The 22704-nt window shown below is 42.4% G+C and overlaps 4 protein-coding genes across 4 annotated transcripts in view; 2 read left to right on the forward strand and 2 right to left on the reverse strand.

Annotated features, from left to right (window-relative positions):
* LOC134193312 (uncharacterized) overlaps positions 1–934 on the reverse strand; it is a 2084-nt gene extending 1150 nt beyond the window's left edge. The window contains exons 1-2 of the mRNA XM_062662140.1: positions 423–934; positions 101–355 (exon numbers count right to left, since the gene is read on the reverse strand). Coding sequence (XP_062518124.1) covers positions 101–355; positions 423–509 — 342 coding nt within the window. The 5' untranslated portion in view covers positions 510–934. The remainder of the gene's footprint in view (positions 1–100; positions 356–422) is intronic.
* A 908-nt stretch (positions 935–1842) lies between these two features.
* On the forward strand, positions 1843–13901 carry LOC134193339 (growth factor receptor-bound protein 14-like). The gene is made up of 20 exons (XM_062662172.1): positions 1843–1977; positions 2268–2517; positions 2580–2609; positions 5093–5144; positions 5286–5678; positions 5737–5774; positions 6032–6103; positions 6332–6409; positions 6477–6636; positions 7213–7334; positions 7393–7482; positions 7584–7727; positions 7796–7906; positions 8935–9039; positions 9305–9412; positions 9640–9852; positions 10062–10119; positions 10185–10272; positions 10327–10420; positions 13628–13901. The coding sequence occupies exons 1-20, from the start codon at positions 1856–1858 to the stop codon at positions 13781–13783; spliced, it is 2484 nt and encodes an 827-aa protein (XP_062518156.1). The 5' UTR covers positions 1843–1855; the 3' UTR covers positions 13784–13901.
* Positions 13902–17051: 3150 nt separating this feature from the next.
* LOC134192884 (uncharacterized) lies at positions 17052–17531 on the forward strand. Its single transcript, XM_062661638.1, has one exon. It carries the CDS (start codon positions 17052–17054, stop codon positions 17529–17531), a length of 480 nt encoding a protein of 159 aa, XP_062517622.1.
* Positions 17532–19680: 2149 nt separating this feature from the next.
* Positions 19681–20202, reverse strand: LOC134192885 (uncharacterized protein K02A2.6-like). Its single transcript, XM_062661639.1, has one exon. The coding sequence runs from the start codon at positions 20200–20202 to the stop codon at positions 19681–19683; it is 522 nt and encodes a 173-aa protein (XP_062517623.1).
* Between the last annotated feature and the right edge of the window lie 2502 nt (positions 20203–22704).

Below are 22704 nucleotides of genomic sequence, written 5' to 3' on the forward strand. Positions count from 1 at the left end.
ACACACACACACACACACACACACACACACACACACACACAGTGACACCAGGCACTAAACGTAAGAAAGAAAACTAGAAGAAAAATAGGCATGAACTTACCTCAACTACAAGATTTCCTTCGTTGTCGACAGCTACATGACCACCGTTCCATGTTCTAATGATCCACTGCGGAAATTCGCTTCCAGAATCATGAAGCTGAAACCGCAGCAGCTCCGCTCGTGTTACTTTCTTATCTTTACCATCTACTCCCTTCAAATGCAATGCTTTTGAACCATTCTCTCGTTGGCAACTCAAGATCATCTTTCTAGACGGACTTTCACTGGCGACCACGTAATCATCTCGGCAAAACTCGAGCTAGAAAATAAATAAATTAGTTAAAAGTCGAGGGCTCTGGTCGAGGTCCATAGAAACTTTGTATCACCTGGTCAACCAATGATCTCTTCACAGGTCGAGACGAGACCGAGAAAGGTGTAAACGAGAGAAAGAGCAAAAACAAACAATATCGCATCTTCTTTTGGCTCTGCAGTCACGAGAACTGATTGATGAGTATCTGTCTAGTGCTTCAGAAAGCGTCGCATTATATACGTTCGTATTAGAAACTGATCTTCTTTATGTAATTATGTGTAGTTCTAGTTCAAATTCACTAGTGACTCTACACCACTTCTCTCATATCAGAACCGTGAACACACATCAAACGACACATGCATGGCACGATGCAGACATCAAAGATACCCGTCTTCAGTCAAGGTTAGCAAATATCAATTATCTCTTTGAGAAGCTTCGTAGACATCATAGTGCTTACAATGAGATGCCAGCTCAGCTGGTGATACACAGACTGAACGTACTACAGACGTATAGCTTGTTCTTCTGGGTCTTGAAAAGCAAACTTTCGTCTTGTGGCTTAGCTAGGCAATCTGGTACAGCTGTGACAGCGAAGTGAAGTGAGAAGTGACCGTATGCTGACCACACAGTAGCTGTCATTCATAGTTGGGACTAACCCTCTTCGAAATTTTACACCTTGCTGACGCTGCATGATTTGATGTCTAGTCACGCCTAGTGACGTAAATAGCTAGGAGGCAAAGGTAACGCTGATTATGTATATTCACACATCTAACTAGAACGACACAACTAACTAGGGTAAAGGTGCGTAGGGATAAAGGTTAGAGTTGCTATAGCTAGTTTTTACAGGAACTTTATCTAGCTAGAGTAACTGAATCACTCAATATGTTGCAACTGTAGATTTGGTAACAAAACAAAAACATCTGTTGTGATTTGTCTAAACCGTATAACTAGGGAAATCAATGCTAATCGTTACTAGTCTGTAGCTTTTCATTAATTAATTTGTTTCGTTGACCGCTGGTTTTCTGCATGTCCGGAAATGATAAGCACGCGTATAAGTAGGTGTGGTTGTGCGTGTTTACATACCTGTGTGCGTGTGTGCCCTTTAGAGTATCATCACTCTAGCCGTATGCTGCGGTGCATGCAACTTTCCTGTCTAGTAGAACGCGGCGGTAGGGTCTAGCTATGCGAGACCATAAAAGACAGAGCCCAGATATTAGTTACTTTAGTAGGGCTCTGACGAGACCCAGAGCCGTAGATATTTAAATACAAAAAGCTCTGACGAGACCTCGTAATACGCGGAGCGAAATCCAGGCGTGAGAGGCTAGCGTACTCTAGAATGCACAATCTTGACCTGTATAAATCAAAGTACGCTGTTTAATTGCTCCAATTTTTTATATGTTGCAATATTTTTAGAAACGGACTACAATTAAAATGCCGCGGCTAAGTCTGGACATCGAGGCTGCTACTTGAAACCCGTACACATGTATATACCTACGGCTCTGTACTCCGCGCATGCCTAGCTCCTATAGGATGACTGACCAGGACGAGGTGCGCAAATGGCTCTCAGCGGTCAAGCTAGAGCGCTACTACGACCAGTTCATCGCCAATGGATACGACGACATCGAAACTGTCGAGTAAGATCCTCTTGTCTTACATGTACACGCCAGTTTGCTTCCATCTACCCTACATCCGGCCCTCCAATCTGCTGTCTAGTCACTTCCAACCAGTTATCTCGCTCTACCGATTCTTTACTGTAAACTTAGTGTCTATATCGGTTCTGCGGGATCATTCGTGTTCGAGCATGTCGGGTAGATTGGAATGCGTAAGTCACGTAGACAGAGACGTGCGTGTGTGTGTTGAGTGATAGAAATTGTTTCAAACCGCGACTATCTTCAGGTTGGTTGCATTGTTACTCTGTATGTAGAAATCTTACGGAAGAAGATTTGGATGCAATCGGCGTGACTCTGGCTGGTCACCGGAAGCGGCTCCTGATGGAAGCTAAAAAGTCGGTTGGAGCGAACTTGCACTCTTCTGCGGCGAGTGCTCACCAAATTCAATCGGCAGAGCAAGGTTCGCAAATAGCACCACCCACGCACTTCAACTCCAACACTCCTGTGTCGGCCAACATCGACAGTCTCAATTCTGTGCTGGGAGAACTTCACGCTTTCTCTGCTGTGAGTGTGAGGATTGTCGTGGCATTGCTGTTTGTGTTATTGTCGTTGTCATTGTGCTGTAGGGTTCTACTCCTTTTACAGCTTCTGCACAGGTGAGACCACACGTCGTAGGCAGTGTGTGTGTGTATATTGGTGCAACTCGAGGCTCGTGTATCATTTGCAGACGTACAGTACAGTACTGTTTGGAGTTATGAATAGATAAAGGTGTAGTGTAGGTATGCGTCATCCAGTGGGTGTACTGCTAGTAATTTGTATGGATCAATCTCTACTCAATCTGCTTATTATCTCGTATGTGCTGCAGCTCATATAGACTGGTACAGTAGGAAGAGTTTCTTATCCTGCTATTTCTTATAGTACAATATTAGGTGTTGCATTAACTTTTTTCTTGGACTGTGTTAAGTGAAATTTCGTGGAATCAGAAGCATGGGTGTAGGCAGACTTTCCTTGAACAGAAGACGTGGATCAATTTATTACTCAGGGAAACAGAGCCTACATGTTGGAAGGTGTGACTCTGTAGGCTCGTTACTAAAAGAATGGAACCAGTTTGTATGATGTGGTAGAACAGTAGGCCCACTGAGAATGGCATCGCCTTAGTGATTCATTGGAACCACCTTTGTGTACTGAGGTATGTTAGTGAATAATTGGAATAATTGTGGCTTGTATGTCTCTTGTCTTCATTGGGATGAGTGTCAGTGACTTCAGTGACATCTCTTATAGTGTCTACTGAAACCTGTTAGATTTCCATTTTTATTTTTGTCTTGGTGGGTTCAAGTAGCTCATCCTGTTCCATCTTGTTTCACTGTGGCATCTCTAATAGGTTGCCTTAATTTCTGTTTGATTGTACAGACTCTTGCCTCTGAATGACTGTCTGTTTGCTCGGGTAATTGGCACTAGGAGTGGTTTGTGTGAGTCTTTGTGTGCATGTCTGCCTTAGAAGCTGCAAGTCACTGGTAGGAAGCCTGCAAAGAACAGTTCCTATGTGGTGGAAGGTCTCACATAGGTGCAGCTGTTGACTGGTTCAGTGGCAGTTGCTGTAGCTCTAGGAACAACGTGTCACTATCTATTGATTTGGAGCACTTGTTGGAAGTTTTCTTGAAGCTGTAAGTGCCCCTTGTGGGTTAGAGCTGTCTACAGCTGTTCTACAAATGAGTCAGTCTGGTTTTGAAATTATGAGATGTATAAGCAATATCTTACAATGTGTGGTCATTTGAAGACTGTATAGGCTTTTTAAACTTAATTAAATAAGTCATCTTATGCAAGACGTCAGGGCCTTACAAATTGGGACTATAACAGACAACATGGTACAAAGATGTCACCTCAGAACATTTAGATGGAGTTACAACCATATTACTGTATAAGGGAGTGTACAGACAGTTGAATGTTTTTCAACATACTTTGGCAGACACACAGTTGCAACACCTGAATTTGAGTTTAATTAAAGTTATTCCCAACTTTTTTTAGGAAAAGAGTTTAATTGTTGATTATGGTGTAAGTTAAGTATATGTAGAATATGATATAGTATTAGGGGTCGTCCGTATTAAAGACATTTTACAAAAAAATGAAACCTTTGTTTGGGGTGGGGTGAATGGCCGTTTTGTTCTTTAAACCAACAGTAAAAATGGCATTATGGACAACTTTACAGGTGCTTTACAAGTACTCCTGAAGGGAACAGTAGAGTGTACAATGACTGTTTGGAGAATTGCTCGATAATTGTCCACAGACAGGACTTGAAATGTACTGGCCTTATTTGCAAGATGGCTGTAAAGCTGCAACTGTCTCTTCTCAGCAGAGAAGGCACTGTTGCTCAGCCTGTCAAGACCCAAGACCCACAAATGACTATGAGTAGATGGTGGAAGCGTTGTGGTAGATTACTGACCTCCAGATGATGGACACAGTGTGCTAATTAGAGACATTGTACAGTAATGGTGGCTATATAGATATGTATGGTCTTTACCAAAATTTTATAGGTGACATCACAGATTGAAAAGTGCGAACATCCGGCCATTTTGGGGTGGGGTAGGGGTCCGGGTAAAAACGAAAAGTTTTCATTTTTTCTAAAACATTAATGACAGGCCCCTATGGTTTAGTTAGGTCGATTATAACAGCTACAGTACCACACATGTTGTGCATGTGAAAGGGGAGTATACTCTAAAGAAAAACATTTTTTATTGTTATTGAACTGAAACTAAATCATTTCTAATCAACCAATACAGTTTGTCTTTCACTGTGTTGGTTACTTCTCTTGACTGTTGTGGCATGCACAGCAACAAGGTATGAGACCTTGGCCTCTATTGATCTTGTAAGGCTAAGAGAACTGTTACTGTATTGTCAAGATGGTCATTGTGTTATGGTGATGGAAGGTGAGCTCCTTCTGATGTGATTGGTTTTGATAAGTATCTGTCAGTGTTGATAGTGTAAGTAAAGCTTTTGTGGGTTGTTGATTGTCTGTTACCTAGACGATGTTTGTTTGGATGAGGCACTTCAACTGTCTATGTATTGTATGTAAACTGTAAACAGTGTGTGAGGTGGGATATGTGTATTGACTAGTGTACTACAATATGCTGTTTACTTTTAGGTGGACTCAATTCCTGTCACTACCCCAAGTGCCACAAATGCCAATGATGAAGGTGTGACAATGAAGGATGTTTTTTATTTCCTTGATCTTCTTCTGTTTGTTCATTCTGTCTGTCTGTCTGTCTGTCTGTCTGTCTGTCAGACTGTCTGTTTGTTGAGTTGAACTTGTATTCATGTTTCACAACTACTTATAGGAGATGTTGACCTTGATGCTCTTTTGGATGACTTAAATAAATTTGATCCACTTGAGCAGTCACAGCAGAAAGAGCCACCGGTTCCTGCATCTCCACCACAGGTAGAACAGCCATCAACAACCGAACAGCCATCAACAACCGAACAGCCATCAACAACCGAACAAGAAAAGCCAGAACTCCAGACCGTATACCAGGAAGTCCGTGGCTCTGTAGCTGCACAAGCCGACAATCCTCCCAAACTACCAGCACGTAGTCCATTAAAGGAAACTCGTAGTATTGCTAATCATGTGGACGTCTCTCCCGTCAGCAATGGTCGTGTAAATCAAAGTAATAGTTCAGTGGCATTTCCTCATTCCCAGATTGTTCCAAAAGCAAGAGAAGTACAGCTCTCAGGTGGTTGTGATGAGCGTGGCACTGGCGTGCGAGTGTTAGATGTTAGTTTTGTGTTCAGGGAATCCTGCAGTAGTACACAACTCAAGGGAGAACCAGGTTGGATTAATGAATGGATAGAAATGAACGCTGATGGACAGACAGAGACAAAGAAGCAGCAAAGCTTTCAGACAGACAAATGACAAACATGCAGGCAACCGGGAAGGCAGGGACAGAGAATTAGGAATACAGACAGGTAGATGGGCTGATAGGTAGACACATTTGGACATCATAGTGGTTTGTAGTTAGACAATCATATTTCTGGTAGCTCACATTGTGTTTTAGTTTGATAATGAGAGCATCGCGATTATTGGTAGGCGGTCACAGTGGAAATCAAGGAAAGAATGGAACGAGTGAAACGAGAACTTGAACTTACCAATCTTTCGGAGGTCTGCATTCACTAATGTGTAGTATCTACGCCTTAATTAATTAATTAATTAATATTTTAGTGTGTATATATGTTTGTCCATGAAGTATTATCAGAGTTAATTAGCAATGATGTCAGGAGCCTGAAGACATACGCTTTTGTTCTTTGCCAGATAGTTGTAATCTTGATAACAAATCTGTTGTTGAATGTTTGTTTATTACGTTGTTACACTGGTTTCTTGTGCTGCCAGAAAGAAAAGGAGACGAAGCTTCGTGAGGAAAAGATGAAAATAGCGATGGAAAAGATCAAGGAGGCGAGCGTTCAGCAGGTGTGGACTATGCTGTGTACTTGTTGAAACTATGGAAGTCTTTTTATGTGTGGTCTTGATCATGCAGGCATACATTGGTGTGTATAATATGACTGGTTCGTGTCAGACAGTGACCGTCATTGAAGGAATGACCGCGATGACTGTGTGTTACGTGTTGATGGAGAGAAACAGTTCAGATATGACGAAACATTGGGTTCTTGTCGAACAGCTTCCGGACGTCGGAATAGGTGAGCAAGTTATTGTTGGTGGTGTTAGCATCAACATTCTCTATATATGTGTCCAATAAATGTTGATATATCTCACAAACCTCATAATCAAGGCTTACGGCTATACACCATTCCTAGCAGAAAGAGAGTCGTAGCAAATGGACCATTTTACTATGTATGAGGAGAAGGCAACAGCATTTTACTCATAGAAGCTTTGGGAGGAACCAGGATACGTCAACTATAGCAGTTCATGTATAGTAGAAGTAGATGCCAATCCAATCTGTTATGTAAGGTTTTTGAAAATCGACAAGACTGCTGAAAAGCATATCAACAGTACAACAAGATGATTAGTCGGCCATCCATACAAGAAGCTATCACACTTGAAAATTCCACATTTCTACTTGATGTCGGTAAATGCCAAGGCCTGGATGCACAGGCTAGTATTAGCACACTTTAGACAGCAAGAGTACAAGTGGGTACAATTTGTTGCAGTTTGGTTTCCATTTTCAGAGTTGTGTCACTGTGGGTAGCAATTGTTTTTATTTACATTTTTGGTGTGACTTAATATACTGTAATGACGGTCTTACGTCTGTACAGAGAGAACGCTTGAAGATCATGAAGTTGTGCTGGATATCTACCAGCTGTGGTCTCGGGATTCAGAAAACAGATTTGTATTTCGAGAGGATCCTCTCAAATATGACTTGTTTGAACATCCAATTGTACTTGATGCTGTGTGTTGTTGAAACTGTGTGGATACGACAAGATGTCTGTGTTTAGCGGTACTTTCCTGCTCACTTGGCTATGAGCGCTGGTGACACGAGGTCGGGGTCCGCAAAAGCAGAACGAGCGAAAGCCATTTTGTTGAAAGTAACCAACCCTACATGTATCTATTTCATATATTTGGCTGGCTTTCCTCTATTTCAGTTATTGTCTGGTGCATCTATCCTTGATAGTGTTTTGTCGGATAGGAATTTTTCACAAGTTCGGGACGTGTTCCAGAGCTAGAGGGTAGTCTTTTCTTTAAAGAACAAGGAGACAAGAAGACGTGGAAAAAAGCGTACTTCATGCTTCGTTCATCAGGCATATACTACTCAACGAAAGGAAAATCAAGAGTAATTGACTATCTGTTGTATACACTGGTGACTGTGCTGGCAACATATGTATTTGTTCTCGATTGTAGGAGTCACGCAATCTGGTCTGCTTTGTGAATTTCGAAGGCCATAATTTGTACATGGGAATTGATTTTAAAAAACAGTTTAAAGCACCGAATAACTACTGCTTTGCTTTGAAGGTAAGATCTCTATCAGAGTCAGAGAATATTATTGTACAACAAGAGTATTCATGTCAACGATTTTGTGACACACTGTGTGGTCTGTCTGTAATCACATTCTAGTAGCAATTGTAAAGATTGAGGTGAGCAAGTGTTGTACATTTGCGTAAGGACTCAGTGTTCGAGAAATTGGTCGTCAAGTTGTCAATTGAATCTTAACTCAGTTCTTGTGACGACCAATTATTCCAGCGAGGTTGCCATCCTAACTAAAGTCACTCGAGTTACGGTGGACCCAATAAATTTTTGTATGTATGCTGCAGAGTATAATAGTCAAATTACTCAGGTCAGACTGAGAGTGACACTTCTGAAGTCTTGGGATTTCGTTTACTTGCCAGAACGATCAGTATCATTATTTGATATTTATGAAATATAGAGGTTGCCAAGATGACAACTACGTCTGCCATAAAATTTCACACTGAAGGTGGTTTGCATATTTACTAGGAGTTGCTTTTGTGAGACCATGATGCAAGGTTGAGAGCTGGGATGGTCTCTGGATTATAGGTGGTGTTATGTGTAATTAATGAGTGGTAGTTACAGCTCATCAGGTGGCAGCTGAATCTGCCACTCATCAGGAGATATGTGTAATAGACGAGTCTATGTACCAATAAAGGTAGATTTGACACTTATGATTACCACATGATGAGGAACAAGGAAGAAACATGATGATGGCAGTGTTGTACAGTCACCCACAGCAGTGTCCAGGATGCCTCTGCCTCAAAATGAGGAAATGACACCATCTTGTTATTTACACCAAGTCCTTGTCACTTACTCATACTATCAAGTTAACACCCAAATGTCTACTGTCTGTATGACTAATCATAGCGTGAGCTGAGTGCCACTGTACTGAGCGCGGCTGTACTCATATATTTGTCATTTGAATCAACCAATATTAGTTATTTATATTAGGTCTGCATTATAATTTGTGTGTGTGGTTATCTCAATTTGATTCTGTTAGTGTAATATGTGTAGTATTTATTATTTATTTTTAGCCTGCTGTGAAGGCATCAGCCTCGATAATGAAAGAACTTCGTTGTCTATGTGGCGATGACCAGGATACCATGCTGTCGTGGACTGCCGGAATTCGACTCGCAAAGGTAGAGAGCTTGTCTTAGACAGAAGTCAACAATTGGAAGACGCTATGCAATCATTCCTCCATTGAATGATACACTCACTCACTTGCTTGCTTGTCCGTGTGTGTGTGTGTGTGTGTGTGTGTGTGTGTGTGTGTGTGTGTGTGTGTGTGTGTGTGTGTGTCACTCTCTGTGTTTGAGCTGTTTTGAATGTATTCAAGCGTAAAGTAATGGACTTAATTATTTACTTCTACTGCAGTCGACTAGCGTGACACTTTCGTGTCTTTAGTTCGGTCTACAACTAAGAGATAACTATCAAGCGATACAGAGGAAGCATAGCAAGTTAAAGGAATTGCAACTACAACAGCAACAACTGACAGAATCGAAAAGTCAATCGGTAAGCAGTTCATCTGATCAAAAATATGCCTCCTATAGACATTGATCTGCAGCCACTTATATATATATATATATATATATATATATATATATATATATATATATATATATATGTAAATAAATATATATATATATTGATTTTATCAACTCTATGGTGCTTTGCTGACAGCTGATGTTATGACTGTGCTACTAGTGTGCGTTTGAATTGTGATTGAAGTTTGTCTGTAGCTTGAGCGTCGATCTACTGTGACTACCAGTACTCCGACCACACCACAGGTCCAATCTGCGACTCGGTCTTTTACGACAACCGACCGGCCTCCCTATGGGTCAGGTTCTTGGCCGGGATCGAGTAATAGTCCGACGCCACCGATAGCTTCACCCATTATGGCATCTTCAGGCGTAAGCTCCGAGGGAGCTCTTCCATCGCTCCATAACACAGAGGTAAGTCAGTAGATTGTGTGTGTGTGTGTGTGTGTGTGTGTGTGTGTGTGTGTGTGTGTGTGTGTGTGTGTGTGTTTGTCTGTGTGTGTGTGTGTGTCTGTGTGTGTGTCTGTGTCTGTGTGCCTGTGTGTCTGTCTGTGTGTGTGTGTGTGTGTGTGTGTGTCTTTGTGTTTGTCCGTGTGTGAGTAATATATTCAATTCCTTTGCAGCATCCCAACCTACCATCTCGAGGCAAGTCTCCCAAACCTCGATTCAAGAAAGTTGATGGTATGGTCACTTCCGATTCTTCTCACATAGCTAATCATTCCAAAACTGGTTTGTTTAATGACAAGGACCACACGTGTCCGAACCGTGGTTCTTTGGTGCACTCGGTAGAGACGAGTCCGTGGAGATTCTACTAAAGAATGGAAACTTGAACGGGTGTGACAAACTTGTCATATCGACTTCTCATGTAATTCATTGGTTTTGTGCTAGACTGTTCCTCGTTCGTGAAAGTACAAATTGTCCCGGTGCATTTGTTCTTACCATGACGTTTGACGGACGAGCTCGTCACTTCCAAATACAACAGGTAATGGTAACAATTGTCTCGAAGACTTACCTCTTAGTCAACTGTGTAGTTATATATGGCTTGTATTGAGGCTTTTATGGACTCACTGTGTTTCCACTAGCACCTAAACCAGTTTAACAAGTGGTTTAAGCTAAGTATAGGTTATAGACCGCTGGCGAGTGTATAAACGAAATACACCCCGCTCCGCCCACGAGTTGGCAATTTGTTTATACACTTCGTTTATACACTTTATTGGTTTATACACTTGCAAGCGGTCTATAACCGGCTTGTAGCACCCAGCTGAGGCGTTGATATCCTTGCACAAACAATTCACATCTTGATAAACCAGTAGCCCCAGGCAGTTATACGGCCCGATTTATTTACCGGTCAATATGTAAGCCAATACTCAACACTGATTGGCGCAAACGAAGCTAGGGTGCTACAAACTGGTTTAAGGGTTAGGGTTATGGGTTAGGGTTATGGGTTAGGGTTAGGTTAGGTTAACTCGTTTTTGTAGTAGGTTTGGTAAGTGGTTTAGGTTTAACTATCATGTGATTGTAGCATGCATTAAAGATGGCTACTGAGGACGCCGTTTCTATTTTACCTATTACTAGATACACTGCCCCGTCTTTTGGACGGGCAAGATACTGTAGTGTTCTGACGGAAGACGCGGTCTGAGTGTGTGTGGACACGTCACGTGCAATCTTTGTTGCAAGGTCTCGGGTGTGCTGAATGAATCCGAATCTGGCTCTTCGTGCTTTTTTATAGAAATCAGCACACTCCCCATGTAGCACTTGCTACAAAAAAAAGGGTATGTTGAATTCGGTGCAAATGCAATCAGAATTTGGAGAGAAACGAAAGCGCTAGAAGAGTAGGTTCAATTAGCAAGAAATCTTCGATTGCTCGAAGTTTTGCGAAGGATGACAACACGTACAGTCTACACAGGACTGGTGTGGGCTTGTGTTCGAATGAACTGGAATGTGTGGCATTTACGTCATCGAGAAATTTTACATGGGTTGACCCCTTGAGAGGGGACCCTGTGCATAATTTTTTTAATTTTTATGCAAACATTCCCCTTCACGTGCCGAGTGTGCGTGCCAATTTTGGTTACGAACCGACAAAAGACGTGGCCGTGTATTGCAAACACACACACACACACACACACACACACACACACACACACACACACACACACACACACACACACATACACCTAAACCCTAAACCCTAAACCAGCCCATCTCAAAAGATGATGGCACAAACAGTGAATAAAGAAAATCTCTACTCAGTTTATATACTACCAGTTTGTAAGTTGGTAATATATTGTACAGTGTCCTGAATCGTTTAGTTCTCCACAGAGCAAGAGATGTCAAACTGCTGCTTCTTGCTAACCCAACGGTAGAGATCGCCCACACGCACCATAGGCCATCGTTCTACTTCTTTCCACGCTGGAAACCAACTTCTTTCGTCCATGCCACGGCGCCATTTTCATTGCTGGACTACGTGTACGTGGCCTCCGTCTTCATCGGCGATAACCAGAAATAGACGTAAAGTTACGAAAATGAGTAATTCGACGTTGCAAGCAATCGAAGCACTTTACAACGTGGAAGTAGCGCGACGGGTGTTCTTCATAAAGAAACATGTTGCCGTAGGCTCTCCCAAATGCTGGATGTGGCACTCCTGTCGATCTGAGATGGTTTATCTTGATGATGACGTTTGAAGATATCGCAGAAGCCAGATGGTAAGCCGAAGAGGGTCAAATCTTCCAGAGCCGACACGCTCAGGAGGCTGCCATGCTACATCCGGGAACACACATCCACACACACACACACACACACACACACACACACACACACACACACACACACACACACACACACACACACACACACACAAGTTGAGCTTTATATATACTACACTAGGATTATTTTGTTGGTGTGTATGGTGTTTGCCCCGAAACATGGAAGCATCATCAAAGAAAGAAAGAAATTAGCAGCTACTGCATGCTGAATTTGAATGGATACCTTGCATATCCCGGATGCGTGAGTCCCTAGTGGAAACATATTTAGTCTATAGACTTGTTTAAGTTAATTAAACTAGTTTAACGTGGAGCTAGTGGAAACACGGCCGTAGTCACAGATGATATGGTTATGTTTGCTGTTGGAGTGGTATTTGAGTTTGTAACTTTACCAGAGAATGAAGGGTTATGTGAGTGTGTCAGTGACGACGATCACGTAGAGCTCATGGAGTATAGAGTGTCATTTTATCGTGTACATGAACCACTCGGGTGTGACCAGAAAATTGTCCATCCAGACATACTTAATTAGTAATATACAGTCAGTTTGTATCTAATAGATAAACATACCATATTCGCCCTTAGAAAAGCCCTGGACGTATATAAAACACTTCAGGTGTATAGCAGGGCCCGGGTGTTAATTCCATCCCAGGCGTATTCATGCTCGCACAATGCTGTCGTGTGGCTAGTCATCGTCTAATCACCCAAAAACAGATATACCACAAATACACTGTAATTATCCGTTTGCAACATCAAAGGCACTGGTTAGTGGTATTTGTACAACATCAGCATACATACATGCAGGAACTAAAGAACACCGAGCTGTATTCAAACTCGTGGCTCTCCCGATTTGTGTGAGAAAGTTAGAAAGCTGAACACAATGAGGGAGGATTTGAGTAAGAGGGAGGAGGCTCAAAGACGACAACAGATGGACGTTGTAGGTCAATAGTTATTGTACGACCTCTAGCGTGCTGATTCCTTCTCCACTCGTGTACTCCCTTGACTTGCCAAGCGAAAGTCAAATGTCATTAGCTATGACACGCAAACTAGGAGTTTGTTGCAAACAATACTTTCTGCTAGCTAGTCAACATCAACGGCCAAAGTTTCAGCTTTAATAATATAGTGTTTGGCCACTCGCTACATAAGCAGCTGCAGACGGTTGTCATAAGTCAACACGAGGTCACACATCGTACTCTCATCAGAAGTGTGATTGGGCATGCCAACATTCCAGCTTGGTACCTGAAAACCTGGCGATAGTGACCAGACCCTATCTGCCCTGCTTACGCCGAAGGTTTGGCCTTGCGAGACTATGGGCAATATTACGGGCGAATACGGTATACAAACCTGAAGCAATTTAGTAATGGTAGTTGAATTCAAAATTAGTGATTGATTCTGATTTGCATGCCATTTATGTATTTTATTCTGTATGCTAGCGATCAGTGGATCCTATGTCATACTCGATTGACGATGGGCCGATATTTCAAGACATTGTACAGGTCATACAGCATTACTCGGATGATCCTGATCGTCTCCCATGCAAGCTTCTACGGGGATGCTCGAGACCCATGTATCGTAAAATAGGCGAATAAATTAAGAATGACCCCTGAGTTTAATTTTAGTGAGTAGCAGTGATGAATTGTTTGCACATTGAGACATCAGTTTATAGGAAAATGTGAAGAGGTATTGATTGGATTTCATTTTAACTGATACTGATACGACCGCGATTAGAATGCATACTGTAGGATGTTGTAGGATGTTCAGTCAGACCTTCTGGTATCGTCAGTTCTGGTATCATTAATAGTGACACGATTTGCGAAAGGAATGTTGCGTTTGTGGGGTGAGATGTAGAAGTAGCGGATGCATGTTGGCCGTTGTAATTGGGTTGAGAGTGGAGTATTGATTGTGGGTGTTTGTGGTGCTGGTCTGTTGGCATGTCTTGCATCGAATATAAAGGGTTCGTAGGTTGTCGGACAGCAGAGTCATCACAACGAGGAAATTGTAACTCCTGAGCTTGGGATGTGTGTACACTATGGGTAAGTGTGGATATCAACTTTTTGTGTTACTTGGACAGATGTCATGATTGGATGCTCTTGTACTCATGAAACTCTGATCATCTACTGTTTTGTGTGAATTGTGGAGTTGATGTGTGCAGATAGATGTTGGTGTTTGTAGTGCAAGCCAGTAAAGCTTCCGGTCTCTACACAGGAATGATGGATGCATGCACGGACAACTGGTGTGAGTGATCCCTGGATAACGAGTCACATTTGCCTTCGCAGCAGATTTAGGTCAGTGTGTGTGTGTGTGTGTGTGTGTGTGTGTGTGTGTGTGCGCGCACGCGCGCATGCCCAGATGTTATGGTGGTGCCAGAGTTTGAATTGTTCCATAGTTGCCTACCGTTTTCTGATACTCTATGGTTCCATTGCTTATCATTTTTCTATCCTTTGAGTAACTCATCACACCAACAAGTGAGAAAAGCATGGCTGCAAGACCGGGACGTCGTAGAATAGCGTCACTTGCGCTGTCTCTCGCTTGTTTACCCGCGGAGAACTTGCAAGTCTCTCGGGGTCGATTTCCTGCACAAAGAACATCGACAAAGTCTCAGAAGAGAATTCCCTTTGGTACTTTGCTTCATGGAATGTCAGGTCGCTCATTGACGGTGATGGGCCCCCAGAAACTGCATGTGTGAGTGCCAAAACAGCTATTGTTGAGGAGAGGAAAATGGACCTTGTAGTAAGAGAATTAGACAGACACAATATATTGATGTTGCAGCTTTGCAGGAGATATGGTGTTTTGGGAGTGCAGCTTACAGGATAAACAAAAGCATTGTTTTGACAGCTGGCAGGCCAACTCCGGATGCTAATCAACCACATTGGAGACTGTGAAGGTGTTGCACTGGTATTGTCTGGTCCAGCTGTAGACGCCTGGAAATTAGGGGGAGAACAATGGAAAGTTTGCAGTTCAAGATTGGTGAAGGCACTTCTAGTTACAGGCAAGAGAGTATCTGATCCATCCACATTATAGTTTCATACTACGCAACAACATTTTCTGCATCTGAAGCTGATAAAAGTACATTCTACGATAACTTCCAACAGGCTCTCAATGACGTGCCATCTAGAGAGCCATACCTAGTATTAGGTGCCTTCAATGCACATGTTGGATCCTGATGCTTGGGATTAGATCAATGGGATGGCATACTGGGCCCTCATGGGCTTGGTAAGGTAAATGATGCAGGAAAATATCTGCTCTCTTTTCTTTCCCTAAATTCAGCAACAATTTGTAACACTTGGTTTCAGAAGCGTGACATCTATAAACAAACTTGGCAACATCCTGGGACAAAACAATGGCATTGCATTGATTTTACAATCACCAGACAAACAGATCAAAAGAGATGTTTGAATGCAACAGTTAGACAAGGCGCAGAATGTGGCTCTGATCACCAACTCCTTCAAATAGAGTTCAAAATGTCAAAAAGGAGGCTAACCGTAGTTATAGACCAAGAGTACAGCACCAGCACAGGTTTGCAGTCTCTAGACTGCGTACAAGTCGAACAGATGATGAATTTCAAAATTCAGTCTAAGGTGATTTCCAAAATGAAATTTGTGCTAAACTCAGCCAAGACTGGACAAACACTAAGACTGTGGAAGGAAACTGGTCACTAATGAAATCTGCACTAGTTGAGACAGCCACGTCTGTTCTAGGTAATGAACAGAGGGAACACCCTGACTGGTTTAGAGACAAGATGGCAGTCCTTGAGCCCTTACTTCAAAAGAGAAACAATTTGTACATCAAAGGCTTGGTTCTAGCAATGCCTTGGATCATCACATGTTTGCAGAGGCTCATAGGAAGGCACAGTTTGGCAGTTCGAACAGCAAAGAACAAACGGTTTGTAGCAAACACTGAGGAGGCCCAAAAACGAAGGTTTGATGGAAAGATGTGGAAATGCATAAGAGAAATGCAGCGTGGTTGTAGTGGCCTTGCTCCAATGAAAACTGCAATAGTTGCAGATGATGACGGTGTTCCATGTGTCACGGCCAGTGCACAGGAGCAGCAGTGGAAACATCATTTTACAAAAGTATTGAATGTGATAAGTAGCTTTGACGCTGCCGAATTGGAAAAATTAAACAGAGACCATATCAATCTGAATTTGATGACCTGCCATCTAGTGAAGATCTGAAATCGGCAGTGAATAGTCTAAAATATGGAAAGCCATTAGGAAGTTTAGGAATTCTGCCAGAAATAATGAAAGTTGCTTGTGCTGGTGACTTGACTCATTTACTCGATTCAGTTTACTCAGTGTGGAAAGAGAAATCTGTTCCTAAAGATTGGGCAAATGCAGTGTTGGTTCCTATACCAAAGAGAGGTAATCTCACAAGCTGTGACAATTGGAGAGGCATTGCGCTGCTGGACATGGTTGGAAAAGTTGTAGCCTCCATCATTTGAACAAGATTACTAGATCTTGCTGAGGAGATACTACCAGAGTCACGATGTGGTTTCAGAGGCTCAGGGAGCTGCACAGATATGATTTTCACAGTGCGTCAACTTCTTGAAAAGTCGTGGGAACATAACGCAAAATTGTTCTTCAGTTTTGTAGATCTAAAAAAGGTTTATGACTCTGTTTCACGCTTAGCCATGTTGTTAACATAAAAGAAGCTCGGAGTTCCAGACCACACCATTGACATAATCTGATCATTTCATGACGGAATGACGGCTCAAATCAAACTAAATGGAACATTGCTAGAGCCAATCAGTGTTGATAACGGGCTACGGCAAGGCTGTTGCATGGCTCCTGTGCTTTTTAATGTATACGTGTGTTTTGTAATGGAACGCTGAAGAGTACAGGATCCTAGTGTAGGTGCCATGATCAATTACAAGTATGACAAAAAGCTATTTTGGAGATACACGAGCAATTCTACTGAAATGCTGCTAACTAACTGTCAATATGCAGCTGATGCTGCCCTGCTGTCAACTACTAGATCAGGAGCTATGAGAGCGGTGACTGAATATATGAAGACAAGTCAAGATTTTGGTTTATCACTGAGAATCCCGAAAACTAAGGTGATGGCTGCAGGTAGGGAGGTATGTTCCAAAGATTGCAGTCCCATACATACTGAACATGGTGACATTGAATATGTACGAGATTTCACATATCTTGGATCCACAATTGAAGCTTCAGGAAAATTAGACTTGGATGTAGATTGCAGAATTGCGAAAGCATCCAAGACATTTGGAGCTTTACGTAAAGCTGTGTTTGAGGATAAAAATCTGACTACATTGACAAAATGCAAAGTATATGATGCTTGTGTGCTCTCTACACTATTATATGGCTCTGAATCGTGAACCCCTTTGAAGAAACATCTTCAGAAATTGAACTCTTTTCATAATAGATGTCTCCGGTCATGTCTTGGAATCTCTATCACAACACAGTGGGAAATCACATCTCAAATGAAACAATAAGACAAAGATGGGGAGATCCTGACACTATAAACATCAAACTTATAAGACGACGTATGCAATGGTTAGGGCATTTGGCTCGAATGCCCAACCATCGAATTCCCAAGATAAGCTTTTTTGGGTGGTTATCAGAAAAACGTCCAAGGTGGCCCTAGAAACGCTGGAAAGACTTAATTAGGAAAGACCTAAATGATCTGAACTTTCCAGAAAGCTGTTGGTATGACTTAAGAAATAAATCCAAGATCTGCCTGGAGAGACCATTACAATGCCTGTCTGGAGTCTAGTTAAGTGTCATCTGGCAATGCTGATTTACGAACTGTTGTCTGCCCTGAATGCCACAGAGGTTTCAGATGCATTAGTGACTTGAAGAGACACAAATTCATTGCTGAAAGAGAAAAACCTATACATGAGCAAAAAGGAGCTATTGAATGCCAGACATGTAAGAAGTACTTTTGAAGCAAAGGAGGATATGCAATACACAAATGCATTGATATTCATGGGAAAACTTTTTTATGACTTTGTCTTTGTCCCCACTGAAGGGTAGCGTGTGTGTTTAGACGGAAGCAATACAGGAGGTGTGTGTGCGCGTGTTTGTGTGTGAACTTTGGCATTTAGGCTTCTAGGTCTAATCGATTTTAATTGTTGTTTTAGTACTGGGTTATGCGAGCTTTGTCTACCGGCTTTGCATGTCGAGATGCCACCATCAACCTGTTGTGGACATCAGGTTGGTCTATTGCTTCGAGTACTTGGGAATGTTCGTAGTGATAATTTATAATTAGTTAGTGGGTGGTTAGTTAGTGGGTGGTTTAGTTGCTGTAGTTTGTAGGCCTCATGCTGCAGGTCAACTCTCAGATGTCGTCACTGCTGTGACACACTTCTACCATTATTTAATAATATTTGGAAATGACGCTTTTGATGCAATTTTAGGTCGGTCCCTATGCATTGGTGCGACTGTTGTCAGTCTGACTGCCTTGTTTGTGTGTTTATTGCCGTGTGTGTGTGTGTGTGTGTGTGTGTGTGTGTGTGTGTGTGTGTGTGTGTGTGTCAGTCAGTCAGTCAGTCAGTCAATAACAATAACCAACAAGTTTGACGCTTTCTGCATCCTTCACACAAACTACAACCACAAGTTTGTAAGAAGAATGTATTTGTCTTGTACTGAGCAAGTCGATTCTGCATTATTGGTTCATTGCATCTATTGCCAACTAACATTATATTTATCCAATACTTTGCGTAACTATGTTTTAATACACTAGCAGGTGCACCACTCATCGACTTCCCATCCTCACAGTCCCACACTACAATACTACAATACCCCGTTGTGAAAAATTTAAACCAACAACCCAACTCAACTCCATGCAAAAGCGTTCATCACATGTCCGCCTCTTTGGCTCTTACTGATAACTGCACTTGACGTCTGGATCGTGTTACCACTCCTTCCTTAAAAAGGGAATGTTCCAGAGTTGATTGTGAAGTAGCTGCCTCCGCAGCCGTTGACTCCCTTCTGCCATTCAAACCAGGGTTAGTTGCAGGTGTTTCCGAAGACATAGTGTCCGAAACACTTTGACTAGACTGTCCTTGGGTAACATCCATAGACTGATTTGTTGGTACTTGTCCTGTAGGATTCATTGGAGTAGCTGTACTTGGCTCTTTGTGGCCTGTTCCTATTGCTGCTTTGACCTCAGTTGCTGGAGGAAGCGTTACTGCCATTTCTGGAATGTATTGCTTTACATGTCTCCTATTCTTAAGGATGATGCGTCGCCCATCTGTAACGCTCACTTGTCGGCCGTATTGGTCCAATACTCTCCACTGTTTGGTGGGATTAGTATAGCCGTATCCGTCTTGAAGGATACGACCGTACCAGATTTTAGTCTAGGTAGCTGACACACACCTCTTCTAAGGTCTTGGTCGGTTGCCATGCGAGCTTTCGCCTGAGACTGATGTCCGGATTCACCATAACAGTGGTCCTGTAAGCTGGTACTTGAGTGTGAAGGATCCTTTAAAACAGTGCTTCCGAGGATGTTGTGCCCAGCATCCATCAACGTTTGTTGGAAGTGGCGATGAAAAGGAATTGAGGTCCAAGTCCCTTAAGTCTCTCCTGTAAGACTCTATGCAGCCTCTCCACCATTCCTTTCGACTGAGGATACCATGGGCTTGCCTTCACATGCTGAATACCCAGTTGTTTCAGAAAGTGGTTCATCTCACTGGCGATAAACTGGAGACCGTTGTCTGATACCAAAACAGAGGGCACGCTGAATCGTGAAAATACTTCCATGAGTTTGTTTATCACATCTTTAGCCATGGTATCCTCTAAGGGGAGTACTTCAGGAAAATGTGATCCATAATCGATAATTGATAAGCATGATATCCCTTCAATAGTCACGAGGTCCATTGCCATTTTGTTCCATACGGCTTCCAAGTCGGATGGCTGGAGTTGTTGAGGGGGATTTGATCTCCTGCGCCAGCATATATCACACCGCTCTGCAACAGTAGTGTACCCTAGTACAGTACGAAAGACACAGTCAGCGCTACATCCAAGTGTTGGTGTGCTTGCAATCATTTCTGGACCGACAAAATGTCCGAACCATTGACAGTAAGAGGATGATAGCCTTCCTTGCCAAAGCAGTTGTAGGTACATAGGACGCTCTCAAGCAATCACCCAATGACTGTAGCAGTATGATAAATTAGGACAATCGGGAGAGAGCAGGGCCTTCGTAGAACACTTGCGAACGAATGAATCAGAAGAGGAGAAATATCAAAGAGATCACTTCTCACTTGTAGAAAACGCGTCTAGCTTTGTGTCAGTGTTCAACATGCCATCTAGCCAGCAAAACTGTTAACAGTCCCTGAGATCGCTTTTGTATATTTGTTGACCAAATTTCATCTGTAAAATCAGACGACCTTCTCTGACCATCTTCTCCTCCGACGACAAAGTAGACTGAATGGCGGTACATGGTGTCGGCCTTGTTGGTTTCAACACTGTGCCTGTTCGTAAGATTAGCGGTTTGAAATGTACGTCTATTTAGGTACACCACAAATCAGTTAATTATTTCTGTTATCATTTGCAATTTGTCACACACACACACACACACACACACACACACACACACACACACGTGCGTGTGTGTGTGTGTGTGTCTGGTGCGATAGCTCAGTTGATTAGAGAGTCATCTTATGGAGTGTTTACATCCGGGACCTTGAAGGGTCGCAAGTTCAAGTCACAGTGATAGCGAGCTATGGCATAATTTCCTTAAGAGAGAAACTAACACACATTTGCTTCTCTCGACTCAGGAGTATAAATGAGTACCTGGTCATTGACTGGGGTTCTAAGCAGCCATCGGCTGTGACGTGACATCAGCCACTGGGGGTCCTGGTGAGACTTAAGGTGCTCACACCACAGTTGGCTTCACAAGTCGGTGCTCCTGCGAGTGCCTGGCTCGGCTCCAGGAGTTTGCTAGCACAGGCCCAAAGTTCCCTGAGTAGCGCACAGGGCCCAGTTTAACAGCTGGGGGTGTGACCTCTGAGAGGCAGCTCCTGACATTTAGGATTTTTAGGTGTGTGTGCGTGTGTGTGTGTGTGTGTGTGTGTGTGTGTGTGTGTGTGCGTGTGTGTGTCTGTGTCGTGTCTGTCTGTGTCTGTATCTGTTTGTCTGTGTCTGTTGCAAATTATTACAACAGAAAATCACGCAACTAATGAGAGTCACTCAGTGAAAATTCTGTACACGGTTATTGTTGATAATGTAAAGTATTGACATGTCAGTTGTGTTGTTCTATCGTGGACTAGAGGACTATGTCGGAGCGAACACTATTGAAGTGGTCGAGTCTAATGGTATAATCACCTGATGTGACAATTCGCTAATAACACTCATGCTTCACTTCAATTTTAGTACAGTAGCCTGTCACAAATACTATGAATACTCTAACTAAATATATTAATAAATCAATTATTTAATCATCTCTAACTATCCCAGAAGTTGGGGTAATAGCCCATGGGTGAAAGTTCAAAACTAAACTGGTTGGATCATGGCTTGATACTCCAAGTGATTACCCTTAAGTGTACTTCAGTTACCTTACACCCTGTAGATTAATGAACTGGACACAAGTACATGCATGCATGCACGCACGCGCACATGCACATGCACATGCATGCGCGCGCACACGCACACACACACACACACACACACACACACACACACACACACACACACACACACACATCAGTGACACCCACACAAACACTAGGCCCACAATAATTACATAATACAACTACATTATTGTACCTCAAATAGAAGTTCTCTGATTCTCAAGTTTCTGCAGTAGTAAAGTGTCTCCTCCAATATCACAGCATGTGCTAGGTATTTGCAATCACTAAAAACACCTCAGTCAAAAATGATAATTACTGCTGGTTTAACCTGCTGGTACGGTATGTACAACAGAAAGTCCGAGTCTTCTTGAGGCACTGTACAGCCGACCACTCACTCAAAGCTAGCGCACGTGGTTAATGACGTCACGTGGTCACGTGTGTCTTTAGTTAATTAATTTAAAATGTTCACCAGACTTATTTAAAATGTTCACAGATTCAGTATGCTGTTAGTTTCATGTTCTTCTTTTGTCATGCAATGTTTCTGACTGCAGCATCATAAATTATCCATCTACTATATGCATGACCAATATGCCAGTTTGGTAGTCAAATCGTATGATGAAATTCTCTTAGCAGCATGTACAATACAAACGAGATGCATAGCAGCAGGTGTAGGGCTTTGTGGATAAACAAAAGTTCTTGACAGCGAACATCATCATGAATAATTCATTTAACCACTGCTATAATGTCATTTGTAACATCTGCAAAACATCTATGGTCAAGAACAATGCCTTCAGCTTTGTTTGACATCACACATGGTCGAGTAGATATCAACAAACTGCAATCCCAGTCTCAGTATGTTGAATGGCATCTGCATATGAGACAGACAGACATAATTTGTCCTGTATAGTGGGAAGCCACCAAGACCCAGGAACTGCAAGATACAGATCAGCATGCTTTCTCAGAAACCAATACAAATTTG

The sequence above is a fragment of the Corticium candelabrum genome, chromosome 17 (assembly GCF_963422355.1).
Source record: "Corticium candelabrum chromosome 17, ooCorCand1.1, whole genome shotgun sequence".
In the NCBI taxonomy this organism is placed as follows: Eukaryota; Metazoa; Porifera; class Homoscleromorpha; order Homosclerophorida; family Plakinidae; genus Corticium; species Corticium candelabrum.

What these genes read in the sequence shown, in the direction of transcription:
- LOC134193339 (XM_062662172.1), top strand. Translation starts at nt 1,856, where the DNA reads ATGCCTAGCTCCTATAGGATGACTGACCAGGACGAGGTGCGCAAATGG. An exon ending in ACTTGTTTGAACATCCAATT is followed by an intron (nt 7,335 to 7,392) that starts GTACTTGATGCT and finishes GTCTGTGTTTAG; the next exon opens with CGGTACTTTCCTGCTCACTT. An exon ending in CCGGAATTCGACTCGCAAAG is followed by an intron (nt 9,040 to 9,304) that starts GTAGAGAGCTTG and finishes TCGTGTCTTTAG; the next exon opens with TTCGGTCTACAACTAAGAGA.
- LOC134192884 (XM_062661638.1), top strand. Translation starts at nt 17,052, where the DNA reads ATGATCAATTACAAGTATGACAAAAAGCTATTTTGGAGATACACGAGC.
- LOC134192885 (XM_062661639.1), bottom strand. Translation starts at nt 20,202, where the DNA reads ATGATTGCAAGCACACCAACACTTGGATGTAGCGCTGACTGTGTCTTT.